The sequence below is a fragment of the Pelophylax lessonae genome (genome assembly GCF_965119305.1).
Source record: "Pelophylax lessonae genome assembly, chromosome: 2".
NCBI classification, from domain to species: domain Eukaryota; kingdom Metazoa; phylum Chordata; class Amphibia; order Anura; family Ranidae; genus Pelophylax; species Pelophylax lessonae.
Window position 1 is genome coordinate 297,913,642 of NC_138769.1, and position 17,902 is coordinate 297,931,543.

General features: G+C 44.2%; 1 protein-coding gene across 1 annotated transcript in view; it reads left to right on the forward strand.

The window, feature by feature from the left end:
• Positions 1 to 17,902, forward strand: part of LOC309546076 (synaptotagmin-2-like) — a 148,370-nt gene that overhangs the window by 89,014 nt on the left and 41,454 nt on the right. Inside the window, exons 4-6 of the mRNA XM_082245586.1 lie at positions 10,468 to 10,590; positions 12,387 to 12,554; positions 14,262 to 14,429. Of these exons, the coding sequence (XP_082101712.1) occupies positions 10,468 to 10,590; positions 12,387 to 12,554; positions 14,262 to 14,429 (459 nt within the window). The remainder of the gene's footprint in view (positions 1 to 10,467; positions 10,591 to 12,386; positions 12,555 to 14,261; positions 14,430 to 17,902) is intronic.

The following is a 17,902-nucleotide window of genomic DNA, read 5'->3' on the forward strand; positions in this document are numbered from 1 at the left end:
CCCTTATGGCCGTGTAGCCCTCCAAACCCACAGCGCCCTCTGGATACCTTCCTGCAGACCTAAAGTCCACAGGTCGATACCAACCGCGTTCAAATGAACCCCGTCACCCCTAAGATAAAGGGCCGGGTCCTGCTCCAGCTCAAGATGCCGGATCGCCAGTCCCCCGTTACGCACAACAAACTTGGCCACCGCCTTATTCACCTTAATCCTGGCTTTGTTCAGGCTAGTCACCGAACGAGCCAGGCGCCAAGAAGTGCGGGCGACAATGTCCGACCACACCACCACAGTCTGCGGAAAAAGCGTCCGCAGCCTCAGGAAGTCCAGCTTGACATCCCTAATCAGCTCCCTGGAGGAACGGAGGCCCAGATCATTGCCGCCCGCATGCAACAGAAGTATGTCGGGCGGCCGCTCAAGACGGGCGCAACGATGGACTTCAGGGAGGACACGGGACCACAGCATGCCTGAGACCCCAATCCATCTAACCTTTACCTCCTCCCTGCTCAAACCCAATTGGCGCCCCTCCGGCCTAACAGCTGCCCTCCGAGCACCCCAGACCACATAAGAATGTCCTAAAATCCAGGCCAAGACTTCCGTGGCTCCTGTAAAACATAAGGAGGGGTACATACCAACATACATCCTGAGTACATACACAAAAAACCCACAGAGAAAAACAAAGAAAAAACACCAGCACACACATAACGAACATCCACTAAATGACCTCCCCCGGGCCCCGACCAGAACAGAACAGATCCCATCTGCCGCATCACAACAAATGCGGACGGACATACGAACGAAATCGCCTGGACTCCCAACGCCCAATTTTTCGAAGGGCCCGATCCCCAAGGCCCCACCGAGCCGCTTCCGTGGCGGCTCCGATGCGGAAAGAGTGAGAGGAGAAATCCATCCCCTGAAAACCGGCTGCCCCCAAGCACTTCCGGAAGACAGCCGTAAATTGAAAACGTGAGAGGGCCGTGCCATCAGCCCGTAAAAACAGAGGACCCTGTTGAGCGGAGCGCACCTGCAACCAATGCCGCACCGCAGCTACGGGGCAAAGCGAGGACCCCGGAACCACCCCTAGCTCAACACAAGCCCCTCGGCCCAGCTGGTCCGTTTTTGACCTGCGTATCCGGATTAGAACCTTGTCCGGATGCAAACAAACATCCTCCAACTGCAATCCCCCATTCCCCCGTCTGGAAATACTCACCAACTCGCTAATCCGAAAAGCTCCAAAGAACGCCAAAATAAACGCCGTCCTGAAGAGTTCCACCTCCTGGTCCGCAGAACACACACCCGGCAAGCATTCCACCAACCGGGACAACATATCAAAGGAAACCGGGCGCCTGGAATCAATCGAACGGGTACCCCTCGCATAACCCTTCAAGGCCTTTTGAACAAGGAAATGTTTGGTTACATCGGCAACCCCCCACAACTGAAAATAGAAAGCCAAGGCCGCCATTTTGCGGCGTAACGTAGAAATAGACACACGCTGTTCAAAATTCAAGCTCACAAAATATAGGAGCAGGAACAACCGATCCCGATCACCAGAAAGACCCCCCACCTCACTCACCATCTGATGCCACGTCGCCCAGACCCTCTCGTAGGCCGTCCAAGTGGAAGGACAAACTGACGCTCGAACCAAATCCATTACTGCGGCGAGACGATGTTCCACAGCTCCCCGGGACACAGCAGGCCTTGCTGCTCCGCATCCGGTGCCAACCTCCGAAACCTGTCCCACTGGAAGCGAGAAAGAGCATCAGCCACCGAATTGTCAACACCCGGAACATGCACAGCATAGAAAAAAGAATTTAGAAGCAAACATTTGAGCACCAGGTGGCGAAGCAACCTAATAACCGGTGGTGAAGAAGCAGTAATGCTGTTAATCGACTGAACTACACCCAGGTTATCACAATGAAAACGGACCCTCTTATTTTTGAAATCCTGACCCCACAACTCCACGGCCAACACAATGGGAAATAATTCCAACAGAACCAAGTTACGAATGAAGTCAGAATCTCGCCAGGAGGCCGGCCACTCCCCCGCACACCATTGCCCCTGGAAATAGGCCGCAAAACCCCCCGAGCCTGCCGCGTCAATAAACAGCTCCAGGTCAAAGTTCGACACCGGAGCTTCCAACCAAACCGAACGGCCGTTAAAGGAGCTCAAGAACAAATCCCAAACCTGCAAGTCATCACGATGCTCTTTAGATAGGCGAATGTAATGAAGCGGCGCCCTGACACCCGCCGTGGCAGCCGCCAACCTCCGGCAAAACACCCGCCCCATGGGCATGATGCGGCAGGCAAAATTCAATTTTCCCAGCAGGGACTGCAGGGCACGCAGCTGAATTTTTCGTGTGGCCAAGGTCCCTGCAATAACTCCGCGTAGGTCCAATAGCTTGTCAACCGGAAGCCTGCATTCCATTGCCATCGTATCAATGACAATACCCAGAAATCGCAGTTCCGTGCATGGCCCCTCAGTCTTGTCAGGGGCTAATGGGACTCCAAAATAATCAAACAACTGTTGGACCGTAGCCAAAAGCGTTGCACACATCACCTCCCCCGGAGGACCTATCACCAGAAAATCGTCTAAATAATGAATTATGGAAGACAACCCAGAAACATCCCTAACAACCCATTCCAAAAAGGAACTGAACGTTTCAAACAGCGAACAAGAAATGGCGCAGCCCATAGGCAAACATTGGTCAACGAAAATTCCACCCTGCCATTCACAACCCAAAAGATGCAGGCTGTCCGCGTGCACCGGTAACAACCTAAACGCAGCCTCAACGTCAGTTTTCGCCATGAGGGCCCCCCGCCCCAAAACGACGCACCCAGGCCACCGCTTTATCGAACGAAACGTATGAAACCGAGCATAAGTCTTCCGCTATAGCGTCATTCACCGACCCCCCAGGGGGATAAGACAGGTGGTGAATGAGTCTAAACTTATTAGGTTCCTTTTTTGGAACCACACCCAGAGGGGAAAGCACCAGATTCGGCAAAGGCGGAGACGAGAAAGGGCCCGCCATCCTGCCCAACCTAACTTCCTTCATAAGCGTCGCCGAGACCACCGACGAATGCGCCCTAGCGGAACTTAAATTGCCCCCGGGAGGAGGAACCACCGACAAAGAACAAGGAATGCGAAAGCCTTGCGAAAACCCCCCCAGCAAAAGAGCAGCTGCTTTCCGATCAGGGTACCTACTTAGGAACCTGGCCAACCTTTCCACTTTCACCGGCGTCCGCCCTCTTACCAGCGTCGGCATGCTTTGCACCCCCATGCTTAAAGCATCGTGGCGACGGGTGATTTCCGCCGCAGTTGGAACACTCATGCTTGAAGCGACAAGAGGTTCCAAACTTGCAGGTGGCCTCGTTAAACTGCCAACATAAGCCTTTACGTTTTGCGGCCGGAGAAGGCGAGGAAGCCGCCCCCCCGACCCCGCCCTGAAAGGGGTGACCAGTAGACCTAGCCTGGGTCATGAGGCGCATCCAAAGACTGATGTCCTTATGATCCCAGCGCAAAGATGGCCTGACGGCCTTGCGTTGACGAAAATGTTCGTCGTATCGCAACCAGGCCGTACCTCCGTAAACCCGATAAGCTTCCCCAATGGAATCCAAATAACAAAATAGGGGGGAACACTGATCGGAATGCTTTTCCCCAATTACACTGGCCAGAATCGTGAACGCCTGCAACCAGTTTGTAAACGACCGCGGAATCAAACGATACCGGCGCTTTTCTTCCTCCTCTTTTTTTGATTCATCAGGCTTGACCCTGTCCAAGTTGAATTTTTCTAACGGTAGTAGCGAAAAAATCTCAACATACTCACCACGCCAAATTTTTTCCCTCACTTCCGTTTTCAAATGAGCACCCAGAGGTCCCTCGAAGCAGACATAAACTTCGCACTTCGCAGAGTCCGCCATGCGCACAAGCTCCTTGTCCCCATCTGCTGACCCCGACCCTTTTGTCACCGGCGTCACCTCAGGAGAAGACGACGGCACCACAGAACTTACCTCCACTGCACCAGCCGACCCACCTGCGGCCGGGACCGAAGGAGCTGGTGCCGGCGTCACCGAACTCACCTCTTTTGATCCAGCTGATTCCGCCAGCGGCCGTGAAACAGAAGAACAACCCCCTGCCGACCCCACTGATGCTGTAACCCCCCCTGTTGCAGCAGCCCACGCATGTATCGGCGCCCCCGCGGGTGCAGCCGCTAAAGCCGGCTCGCACCTGGACAACAAATCCTTAAACCCGGACAAAAGAGTATGCAGCAAAGACACTCCCCCTATGCCGTCCGGGACTGCCTGTGCACCCAGACCCCCAGAAACATGCGTCCCCCCACCGTTACCTAGGACCCCCGCGCCAATAACAGGCGAAGAGGGTCCCCTTGCTGAAAGAGAAGACGAACTAAGCAGTGCAGACAGCGTAGATGGAGCCTGGACAGCAGGCAGAGCAGACACACCAGAGGAATACACCACAGAAGACACAACAGGAGGAGAGGCAGGCACAGAAGGAGAAGTAAACAGAAGGGAAGGAGAGGCAAAGGACACTGACTTACCTGGCTGACCCGGTGAAAGCCTCCGCTCAGCCGTTCGTCCGTGTCCCGAATGAGGAGCCGCCCCGACGTCCAGAGTATCCTCTTCATCCGATGCCGACAGTTCCCCTTCAGAGCGCTCTTCCACCTCCGCCGAGTGGGACACCTGGCCAGTCCCTGAAGAGCCACCGCTGCAGCCGGACAGGCTGAAGACATCAGCGCTGGGAGCTGCCACTCTGCATGGGACAGAGTGGCCTCCGTAGTTCTGGCGCTGGGCGGTGACGTCACTGCCCTGCGACGCTGTAGCACTTGTCCTCAGCAGGCTTCCATCCGAAGGTCGCATGCCCGTGACGTCATAGACGGGCGCCTCCGACAGAGCACCGCCACTCATTCCCGCCTCCTCTTCTTCCCGCCGAACGCCCCGCCGCAATGGGACAGCAGCGGGCACCGAGATCCGGTCCGGAACCACCGAGGGGACGCAGGGGACCCTCCTGGAGCCTCGGCTTCGTCCACGAGAGGCCACGGCCGTACCCGGAAGAAGGCCCGCACCTGGACCCCGCACTTCACTCCCACGCCGGACCGCGCTACCACCGGAGGGACCCGGGGAGCCAGTCGGATGGTCCAGAGCTGCAGGTGAGGGGGCAACGGAGCTGGAGGGGGCTGCGCTCACTTTGCCAGGGCCCCGTCTTTGTCGAGGATTCCTCCCGACCCCCGCTGTACCTGTAGGAGGCTTCCCACTGACAGCCGAGGTCGAAGGGTCCCTAGGGGGGCTCCCTAAGCGACGGCGGACCCTAGGGGTCGTTTCTGGGCTGAGGCGCTCAGGAGGCCTTGATCTCCTAGGCCGTGATAAAGTTGGGGCAGGCGAAGCTGGTACCTGCCCCGACCCCTGTAGTAATCCATCCATATTGGCTTGAAGCCATTGCGGACCATTCGCCAAGGCCGCACTGCGTAACTGGGCCAGCATAGAGTCCAAATCTGCCATACCGATAGACAAGGGGGGGGGGTACAGAAGTTCTCCTATTGCTGTCTGGTCTCCAACTGACCGGACCCCTGGTCCCACCCTAAACTAGCCCCTGCTAACCCCACCTTGCCCCACCCTGCCCCACCTTCCCAAAACCAATCACCTGCTTTAATTTTTCCTTAAAAAAGTTAACCCCCACTGGGTAGCAACCTTCCCTGCAAACCCCAGTCATGTCCAGCCTTCCGCTTACTGCTGTGCATCCATCTACAGGCTTCCCCCCTTTTTATCAATTCCAAAATGAAAACGTTTTATTGAAACTCGTTTCTTTTGTAATGGATGGGAGTAAACCTAATCTTGTTTGCCATAGGCATGGCTAGCAGTGTAGAGGTTTTTTTTATGTCCACAGAGGAGTGTTTTGTTTGAGGCATGGCTTGTTTTCATTTAATTGTAAAATAAAATTATGTCTCTAATGTTCATTACACTGATGATTATTACCGTATTGACGCTGCCCCTAGCATGCATAAACCATATAAAAAACGTTCTAGCACAAATTAGTCCTAAAATAAACTGATTTTCAAATCTAACTGAAAAAAAAGTATTCAGCCTGCCTGAAAATCCTTTACCAGCTTACGAGCTCCCATTTGAGATGCGGTCAGATTCACTCTGAGTAAGATGACTGCCCCAGAAAAAGTATGAAGATTGTAATTCGGAATTGCAGCTTACATCAGAGGCTTTGCGTACAAGGTGTTAAGCTTGATAACAGGTTTGCTTTAGGTTCTTCTTGCCAACCTTTAGAGTTCGATATTTGTCAGTTATCTTTGGCTGAGGTGAAACCTGATGCAATACCTGCAGTGCCTTTTAGTGGCAACCTCTAAAACCCATTTAGCACAGACCTCATCGAAATAATTAATGACCTGGTATTACAGGAACTTAACTATAAAGAGAAATCGTGATATTCCACTCTGCACTACAAATGAAACGTCATCCACTTTGGTCAAGAAACTAATGGTCTACCCACGTTTAGAAGAACTGGGTAAGTTGCTACTAGGCTACAGGCAGGTTAGCGTACAGTTCAACAACAAAATAGTAATCCTTATCAAGTATCCACATGATTCATTATATAGGTTAGTTGTATATAGGACTTAGAACCTGAAACTAAGATGTTGTCATCACAGGGTTCAGAAATATGAAGAGGGTTTTATACAGATGCGATCAGGCTTTTACTATATTTTCATTTGAGAAAAAGACTGTTTCACATCCCCAATTTTTTTTGGACACCCATGGGACATATTGTGTCTTGCAGATTAGTAATGCTGGGAATTATGTAGAAGCATTTGATTTTTTACTAGTTTAGGGATTGTCTATTGCTTTATCTGCATAATCTATGGATTATTTCTATGGATCAATTTTTCTTGAATCCACAGTATAATTTCAGACCAGTTCAAAAAAATATTTTTAATAAAAATGCTAAGACAGCCTATATCCTCTGAAAGCGATCATTTCTTCAGGGGGCTTACAGTGAGCATCCACAAGATGGTGTCCTAACATTGGAAATGAAAAAACCTTCATGTGCCAGCAGACAAGGTAGCTCGGTACTTCTCGATTATCAAACAATGAAACATTTTTCACTAGAAGTAGATGGCACTAACCACATAAGATTTGAGAGTACGAAATATACCTTTCATGAAAGCTAAGAGGATGGGTTTTTTTTCACCTTTTGGCTAATTCATTACAGTAATTCTTTAGCTACAATCCCCAATGATATCATTTTGGCAAATTTATTAGCATAAATTCTATTTTCTCTACTGTTTTGATCTTTGCATCCTGCATGTAACAAATATAATTTGGAACTTTGGCTCCTATACTAGTCATCTGTTAACCTTTAGTTGCCAAGGTAAAATATATATTTCAAGCAGATATATAATCTGGCCATCTTTGCTGATAGTTAGGGCACCTGCATATGCTGTGTTTATCCAATGCGAGTTTGACAAGCACTTGGTTGTTGCTATAGAAAATATCTTGGTACCTTAAATCATATATAATATGGTTCATAAAAATATATTCTACTTGGACATCTCTAATGGTAAATAATTTGGAAAGTCTTTCTGGTTTGTTACTTTGGTCTTTCTCTGAATGATAACCTATATCATTTAATGGACTATAATATAACATAACATGTATGAACTTTTCTAGATAACTGTATGGTATATAAAATGGCAGCATCTGCAGGTGTAACTACACCCAGGCATAGGAGGGTTATTGGCTTCTAGGATATCACCTTGTCTTCACCATAATATTGGATCATATTACCTGGGATGGTGGAATCCGCTTCTTTCGAAAATGGCATAACACTAATTCTAAAAAAGAAAAAAATATCTAAGATGTAGTGCAAGAACAAATGGGGTCACAACCCCCAAATGTACCTGTAACCTGTGTCTGTATATTTAATAAATTGGCTAAAATGTAGCCAGCCTTTGGCAACCCCAACATACAGAAACTTGAAAGAAATTTCCTGCTGCACATTTGAAAATAATAATAAAGGAAAAAGATCAAGTTCTTGGTATTTTCAAGGTGCCAATTATCAAAAATGATCTGTTTAAAATTAACAATTTTATTCAGTCCTTCCATAAAAGCATTTAAAGTGTGTAAAAGATTGAACCACACGTGTCATCATTAGGCTCTATGTACACGGGACGTTGTTAAAAGTCCCTTTGAATGCTGGAATTTTTAGGACGTTTGAAACGTCCGTTCGGTCGCGTTTGTACCCGCGTTTAGCGGGCGTTTGCGTTTAGAACCGTTCCTAGAGGTCAAAAAAATTATTCCCCTTTAAAATGGAAAAACGCGAACGCTAAACGCGGGTCATCGCGTTCGGTCGCGTTTGGACGCGTTCGGTCGCGTTTTTGCATTTGAAACGCAGGGAAACACACGTTCGAACGCAAATAATTGCGTTCTAAAAAAAGTCCCTGAACGCAACTGCCTGCAAATGACTGTAAACGACCTGGTGTACATGGACAGATAAGATAACATGTAGATGGGTTCAGGGGCTTCTAAAAAAAACGCCCAACTGCTCCTAAACGGCCATTTCCAGCGTCCCGTGTACATGGAGCCTTAAAGTGATGCATGAATTGTATGTAAATCACAAGTATGTTTCTTTAAGAGTGTATCTTAACATGTTTGGCCTTTTGTGTGGCTTCTTCGGGAGTTTATAACAACATACAAGTTGCATCAAATTAATATCAAATAGTTGTTTGTATTCACACAACAAATGAATAGACAGGGCAAATTGATCCATACAGTTTCACCAATCCAAGAGACGACCCCACAGGAAGCTACAGGAGGTGTACCAAGAGTGGCTCCAATACCTTAGATTTAAACAAAAAAAATCTGGTAAATAGGCAGATGAAAATAGTCTCCTTGGCCTCCAGATATTGTATTGTCTTAATACAGTTACTCTTGAATGGCGAACCCAACCATCGGAGGATGTGTGCTTAGCAAGCAAAACTGGACTGCATGCTCCACCAGAGCATTTATAACAGATCATGGACTTTTGAAAATTGGCACCTTGAAAAACCCAAGAACTTGATCTTTTCCCTTTATACATTACCAAGTGATGTGGTGCCTCTGGCTCCCTCTTTTGCCCATACATAGTACATTCTATTAAAAATATGAATTACGGTCACTGTCCTGCAGTCTGTCTGCTTCCTTTGCAGTTATAGAGCCAACTGTTCTGAATGATGTATAAGACACACAGTGCAGCTTTACTCAAAGTGATCTTCCTGCCTTAAAGCAGAGTTCTGGCTGAATTTTTTTATTTTTTTTAATAACACCCCTAGTATAGTTAGGGCTCATGCATTTACACTTAAGTTATCCTGTAAACTGTCCCGTTTTTTTTTTTTTTTTTGTGCAGCATGTCTCACTTACTTTACTCTTCTCCTGTACAGCGAGGCCATCTGCAGTCTGGGCATCTGAAGCCGCACTGTTTTTCTTCCAGTATTCCGTGCATGCTGGCTGCCAAGCATGCACCTCCCATTCTCGTGCATGCACAGTGCATCGCAAGCAAGTCCCACAGCTTGCTACGGGCCGGCAATGCCCATTGACTCCTGGGATTGATGGCACTCATCTCCCAGGAGCAAATGCAAAGAAGGAAATTACAAAGGCGGCCGCAATGCAATAGGGACGAAGTGAAGGGATTTTTTAGCAAAAATAAGGTAAAGGAACCAAAAAAAAAATAGCCAAATTGTTTTTAGCATGTAAAAGTTATGCATGATGGGAAGTGTAAAATGTGGCCGGAACTCCGCTTTAAAACTAGTATGCTGCTCATAAGTCAAACAGTAGAATTTTTCACTTGCTGTTATTTTGCTTTTTTTTTTTGCTTTGTGACAGATTCTAATTAAGTGTATCTGTCCAAAGAAAGCACAGCAATTTGAAAGGATTAACGTTTCACTTCAACAAAGAATAAGTTGATTATTCCTCTAAACACAAAAGGTTGATTCTGATGAATGGTTATTTCATTACCATGCACGTTTCTACATGCTGAATGTGCTTTTTTATACATCATTTTGAGGAAACAATAGCAAACACTTAGGAATATGAATTATGACCAATACATCATTTGATTAGTCAAACTGGGGTGTATTGACAGGAGCTGTAACCACTGATTGCAATAAAGTTCAGCAAATTAAGAACTGTTCAAAAATTTGCAGGAATGGCAAAACAGAGCAACAAAGTTCAAGCCTGATTGAAATGTGCTGCTTTACCTATGCAAGGGCCATGGTATAGAAAACAAAACATTACATGGATTTAGTTGTTATGGCATAGGTGTTGGGCTCTATAAATAATATTAAGACCTTTTGGGATAGAATGTTAGTTTTGCATCTTCCTTTTGGTTATTGCGATTAAAATACAGTTTGCCAACCATTTTTTTTAGTATCTATGAATTAAATAGCAGAAAAGTGAGGTCTTTTTCTCTTGGCAGATTCTGTAGGATGACGATGATGATGCAGAAACCGGCCTAACAGAGGGAGAAGACAAAGAGGAGGAGGAAAAGGAAGAAGAGAAACTTGGAAAACTCCAGTTCTCCCTGGATTATGATTTTCAAAATAATCAGGTACCAAGGCATCTTCAGTTATCTAAAATGCTGTCCAACTGGCAGCCTGCAAGCAGCCCTCAGGATGGCCACCTGCAACCTTCGTTCCCGGTGAGGCAGATGCAAACATCCTTGCAATAGACACTTAAAAATACAACCTTTATAACAAGCTGAGTGAAGGGGAGAATTGCGTACAGTACTTAAAGGGCTGCCTTTATTACACCTAGTAGTACTGTAAATTATTTGTAGTACATTATGTTTAAAGTGCATCCACTGTTCAGTCACCTGCATTAGTGTTGTTTGCAGGATCCTCACTTTTTCATGCAGTTATAATGCAGTCTGCAATATCGATGTTTATATTTACAAAGTTACATCCCACATCTAACCCTAACACTAATTCTGCTTGGAAACTTGTAAATGTTTTAGAGTAATTGTCTTTCATCTGCTGGACTTACTAATCCTTTTTCTATTGTAACAATTTATCCAGGGGTCCCTGGTTAGCTACAGGATGTCCACAAAAAATAGAGAACCTTTCGGACTTTACTGGTACCAGAAAAGGACAGTGAAACATTGGTAGTGTTAAAAAAAGAGTATTTTATTACAAAAAGCTAAAAAACCATAAATAGAATCATACAAATCGGGGGTTATATGAATAGTGCAGATGTTCCTTTGTTACTGTTTCAAGAGGTCGATGTGTTTTTGCAATTTTTTTCTTCCTCAGGACCTCAAGCATTATGGTTTGCAAAGATAACAATTGATCTATCCAAAATGAAAGAGCACAGCAAATTACTTGTCAATAATATACATCACGTTATGTATCAAAAGTACTGTATTGTTCCTAGATCATATCAACAATCTTACCATCAAGGTAGCTCAGGACACATCATGTGACAACGAGGGCATGATGCGAAGTATGACAAAAGGCCGTAAAACTGTAGTGCCAAAAAGTATTTTTGTAATAACCTACAATAAGGAGCATAGGTAGGTAAAAAGCTATCCTGGCCAACAAAACTCACTTAGCATCACACAAAAAAATACCACCTACTATATCCTTGAAACATACACTATAGGCATAACCAAATATCAGGTGTTCAGTTGCATAAGGGAGGTATTGTATTAAACAGCATAACAGCTATCAGCATCCAGGGTACATCACGTCCCCTGCACAGATGTCTCCTCACATATATAGTCAGCCCACAATAAGAAATCTCTGAGAAGCAAATAATAAATGTATCTAAATAATAATTTTGTGCAATATTGCATCATAGCAACATATCACACAGTGCCTTCCCAGATAAGCTCAGTATAATATAGTATGCCAGATAAGAATGTAGCAGGAATACTTTGTGCCTTACCTTATGAATCCCAGCAGCCAGCATAGCACCATCTACCATTGCTCCATAAAAACTGACTCCTATTTAAGGCAGTCAGTGACGCCAAAAAACAGCCCCCTAATTATCAATCAATTTAATCAAAAGAAGCTACAGGATGTTACATAGTAGTTGAGGTTGAATAAAGACAATAGCCCATCCAGTTCAACCTGTGTAGGTGTGTGTGGCCGTAATCATCTCTCATACCCCTGAATGTTCTGATCCTTGAGATGTCTTTGATTTGCCTATCTCTTTTCCCCATTTGCTTTAACTTGTATTTTCTGGCGCTAGATCCTGATTTAAAACAAGATCAATGGTTCTGAAAATTACCATATAATCTTGGCTTGTTTGTGTAGCAGTCCTGTTGATGGTGCATAAACCTATTTTGTCACTTGCAAATGAACATGCAAATTCAAAATGTTTATAATTTCTAGCTTTTTCTTGCAGATGCAAGTTGGTGTTATACAAGCAACAGAATTACCTGCGTTGGACATGGGAGGAACATCCGATCCCTATGTGAAAATTTTCTTTTTACCAGACAAGAAAAAGAAGCATGAGACTAAAGTTCATCGGAAGACACTAAATCCCATCTTCAATGAGACATTTACTTTTAAGGTTTGGGAAACTTTTAGCTACTCTAAATAAATGCAGGGGCAAATTTGCTGTCCAGGGTGCTGTTGCCACTGAGGGGGCAGTATGAAGCAGAACTGTCCTGAATCCTGCAGAGCTGTCGCACAGGAGCCTGGAAACCCTGCATATTGGCATTGGGTGCCCTGTCTTTGTCAGTATGGTAATGATTATGTTTTGGTTAAAGGATAAGTTCACCTTTCGTAACATGTTACTGTTGGCCCAGCCCCTGCACACCCCCCCCCCCCCTCGATACCCTACTGTGACAATGAGCGGGGAATCGTCTCACCACACTGGCTCACCCGACCACATCATTCATTCACAGAGTTCTGTATATGTAAGCACTACAACAACCAACAGTCTTTGCGGCTGTCGGCTTGTAGTTCTCAATAAACTCAATAGTTCTCAATAGGGCGCTGTTGAACACTCTAGGTAGTTCATTGATACTTCCTGTTAGTGTGTAATTGCCTGTATGTACAAGATACGAGCAGACAGCTTACACAGACAGTCTGCAGGAGTCCTGCATTGCACCCCTAAACTGGTGATTGCAGGTGCAATGCTTTGCTGCTCCTAGTAAAATAAATAATAAATGCACCTTTTTTAACCTGCAAAAAGATGTGCATTTATTATTTTTTAAAACTTTTTTTTTTCTTTTACAAAGTTGATCTTATCCTTTAAATTTTTGTAAGTTTAATGATGAATTTGCTAATAATATAGTATTGTAAGACTTGGTAAATTAGTTATGCACTCTTTGTTTGTGTAGGGGGAGGGTAACAAAAGGTAGCTGGCCTAGGAGATGGGGTTATTAACATGGCCATAAATATATGAAAAATACTTTCATGATTAACTGTTACATTTGGATGCTATCCATGTCTGTCTGTTAGGGGGGGAAGTATGATCCCAAGTTGTCTGTAAACGCTAAACAGCATGAATGGAGGGATCTCACATTCCAACTTATTGTATTCAGGCAGCCAGTACCCATAAGAATATTCAAATACTACCTGAATTTCATTGGATGTAGTCCATGTTAGGCTGATATTTTCCTCTCAACCCTTTCAATTTGAAAAATCTACTTTTGTTGCAGAGTGAATTTTGACCAGATCAACAGAAATCAGACAAAATTTGATCTGTGTATGGCCACCTTTAGTCTTGGACCAGCAGAAATAATTGGTGTCACATTTTCTCCTGCTGAAAAAAACATGGCTCCAGAGATCTGGGGTAGTAGTGTGGTAGCGAGAACAGGGACACAATGGCGAAGATTTACTAAAACTGGTGCACACAGAATCTGGTGCAGCTGTGCATAGTAACCAAGCAGCTTCTAGGTTTTATTGGCAAAGCTTAATTGAACAAGCTGAAGTTGGAAGCTGACTGGTTACTATGCGCAGCTGCACCAGTTTTAGTAAATCTCCCTCAAAGTATCAGTCCTACAAAGTGCTGCCTCAAATGAAGTTGCGCTATAGGGTTATATAAAATGAGGTTGTATTTTTGCTTTATTGAAGGAATAAACTTTGTAACATCAGTGCATGCATTAAAACGTAATCAATTTTAATGTTCTTCTGACATTTTCAAAGATACATCAAACCATACACAAGTTAAACAATTACATCATGTACTGTGTATTGAGAAGAATCAGGATTAGAAATGTATGCTGGTAAAATAAAAAAAGTTTACCTAACATTTTGTATATTGCTATAGATTCCATATCAGGAGCTTGGTGGAAAAACCCTGGTTATGGCCATATATGATTTTGATCGCTTCTCTAAACATGACATCATTGGAGAGGTGAAAGTTCCTATGAATACAGTAGACCTTGGTCAACCAATTGAAGAGTGGAGAGACCTGCAGAGTGCAGAAAAGGAAGAGGTGAGTTAAAGCAATTGGATCCCAAACTTTTTGGGGAAATGTGTCTCTCTTCAGCCTCATTCAACTTTGCATATAGATAAACATATATTGCAGTAATTAAGTTATTTGCCTAGTCTTCCATTGCATTGTATTCCTATATTAAGGTGTAGCATACAAAAAAATAAGTACCGTACTTAGAAAATTAAAACACGAGTTACCAGAGCTGAGTGGCATATTGCCAAGGGAATCAATCCTGGTAGACCAAAGGAAGTGATAGATTATCAATCAAGAAAATTGTTTGGTAAATTGTCATTATAGTAAATGAAAAACATATAAATTGCTGGCAGAACTTTGGTTGTGTGTTATAGTTGATTTCCATGTTTTAGGAAATCTAACCTCTCCACCTAAGCCAATTAGAGGAAGCTTCATATTCATTCCGAAAAAACAAAACTTTCTGTGAATGGCTGATCAGCGCTCAGTCCAACTCCATTTTGTTTCAGAAGACAGCTGCTGCATCTGTTAGAAAAGAAGTTTGTTTGGACCAGCTTGGTCCAAACAAACTAACCAGTTCCCGCTTGCACACAGTACATTTACGGCGGGCAGGTGGGCAGCAAAGTCAGGCTGGATCACGTACAGGCTGGACCACGTATATGTACATGCCCCTCCTAACTCACGCTGTGACTAGCTACAGTGAGATTTTGTCAGCAGATCCCAGGAAATGATTTATGGTGGAGAACTGCTGATTGCCAATCACAGCACAGATTATTTTTTGTTACAAACACACCAGGCTCTGTACACAGTTCAGCAATCTGGGTGTTTCTTCTCCCTGCAAAGCACTTATTGGGATTTTTCTTTATTATCAAAGACCTGAAGCAGAATACATTTTGGTCTATTTTATAAACAAATTTGATTTTTTTTGGATATGCAGTAAACCCCCGCTCCATCGCGGTTCAGTTTTTGCGGTCCTGGTATATTGCGTTTTTTTTTGTAATGTTATTTTACTATATAAATCATTAAAAATGAAATATTTTTGTGTTTTCCACAGCTCTTGCTATGTCTCTCAGTATCTTTTATGTGTTTAAATGAGTTTCTATTGTTTTAAAGTGTGTTTAAAGAACTTAAAATGCTTTTACACGTACAGTGACAGTAAAAGAAACATGCCTACAATGCATTTTAATAGGGTTTTTCTATTTCGCGGATTTTCACTTTTCGCGGCTGGGTCCGGAACGTAACCCCCGCTATGCAGGGAGGTTTACTGTGTTTATAACAGTAGAAAATATTTTTTTCAAAGGTTTTCTTTAATAAGCCAAATACCAAAGCTTTAGAAAAAAAAAAAGTTATACATTTAATTTGCCTACAGTGTTGCATGACCGTGCAATTGACAGTTAAAGTAGCACAGTTACTGTATAGAAATAAACTGTGCTTCTGAACTAAGAGATAATATATGTGTGCCTTTGATTAATGACACCACTAATACATTTCAAAACCATACATATAAATGATATAAACAATGTGGCTAATTTGTGAAATCATGGGATATATCAAATAAGTTTAAAACGGTAAAATAGTCCAGTATGTCCCAAAGTGACCATGCTGCTTGTGATCAAACAACCATATAGAAGTGCCCGTGCTCCTATGGACAAAAACATATGGCAAGCTTCAATATCCTGATGTACTCAAGGTGTCCCTACATAGACTTGCACTCACCACAATGTTTTGACCTCCAAATGTTGGGTCAAACTGCCCCTTTTGGGTCAAACCCCTTTAGATTTGCACCAGCCGCACAGCCTGGAATTCAGGAGTTCAAATCTTCCTAATATCGTATACCGCCACTCAAGAAAAAAAGCAACCCCATAAAGAGACTTTCATTGCACAAAGCAGCCGACTTTTATTGAACTACACATAACATATTTTTTGCACTCACTTGTACAGTATTTGTGCCTTTTAAACCAGCACGAGGTGTATTCAGTGCTGCTTGTGGAAGATGGCCACCACTACCTGGTGAACCAGAAGCAGCATGCATTTCAAGGACTGGAAGATGTAGCGTCACTGGAAGTGACATAGTGATTGGGGATGCATCGCCTCAACGTGCTCCATTCTGACTCGATGTCTTTAGGCAACTTTATATAGTTTTTATTTTTTTAATATTTGTTCACAGAATTATATCTGTTGGCACAGGGTAATATATTATAAAGTAGCACGGTGCTGAATAGCAAATAAAATGCTCTGGTTATGAAGGAAGTAAAACCTTTCGCAGGTCAAGTGGTTAAACTTCACTAAAACCTTGTGAATCAAAAGTAACTGGTGGCCTTAAATCTTAAAAAAGGTATACCCTTAGCTGAGCAGTCCATTGAAGCGAGTGTTGGCAACAAATGCCACTGAAGACATATAACACAGCTTAGACCTTAAGGATGGATTGAGATTCATATTACTGTGTGCTGTGATGTGCTGCATTGGCAAAAATTTTGCATGCACCCGTTTTTTTGGTGCTGGGCTGCCTTAAAAAGGAAGTAAAGTAATTTTTTTTAAATTTTTTGCTAATTGAAAAGTAAAGGCATAATGTGCCAGTATGCATCCCATACTAGCACAATTATGTTACTTACCTCCAAACGAAACCTTCGTCGCCCCCGCTGGAGGCCAAATCCATCTTCCCCCGTCTTCCTTCTGGGTCCGCTGTATCCGGCTGTGCTACAGGTCGGAGCCCCGTGATGTCATTCCCGCTGGTCACGGCACAGGGCTCTGAAGAAACGGCGCAGGCAGGCGTTCCTTCAGAGCGCATGCACCGATGACATCATTGTGCTAGTTTAGTAGATATTTACAGTACCTATAGGTATGTTTTATTATAGGCTTACCTAAAGGTATAAACACACGAGGGGTTTACAACCACTTTAATGCAACACGAACCACACAGATAGAAATTGACCCTCAAGGGCATGGTAGGCTGGTTGAAGACATGCAGATGCGCAATGGGTTTTTACCCTGATGTGACCCTGAGGTATATCATTGAAGAAATTATCCTTTTGTCTATTAATCTTAACCTAATAAAATACATTTTAGTTCAAAAACACACAATAAAATACTTCTCCGACAGTCGCCGCCCACTCATACAGTCTTCGCCAATGGGTATTGACTTCCTCTCCACAGGAGTAGCTAGGCATAAGACTTGTTAAAAAACAAAGCATTTACATAGACACACCCATGGGGGCTGTCCCACTTGTCCAATACCCCCCTGCAATAGCCATCCCAACTCAGTTTGTCTTCTGCCTAGTTAAGGAGTAGATAGGCTTCCCTGTGCTGGGGCTACAGTCTCAGCCTTCTTTTTCTATTTTATGATTTTATTTTCTGCAAATTTCATTTTTTCTTTGCATTACTAGCTGTTTATTTTGTCAGCGTTAGTTAGTCGGATCTTCGGATGAAGACGGCGTTTGCGGAGCTGGGAATCGGACTGGTCGTCCTGGTTCTCCAGGACAGAGGGTCAGATGGAATCCCAGCCC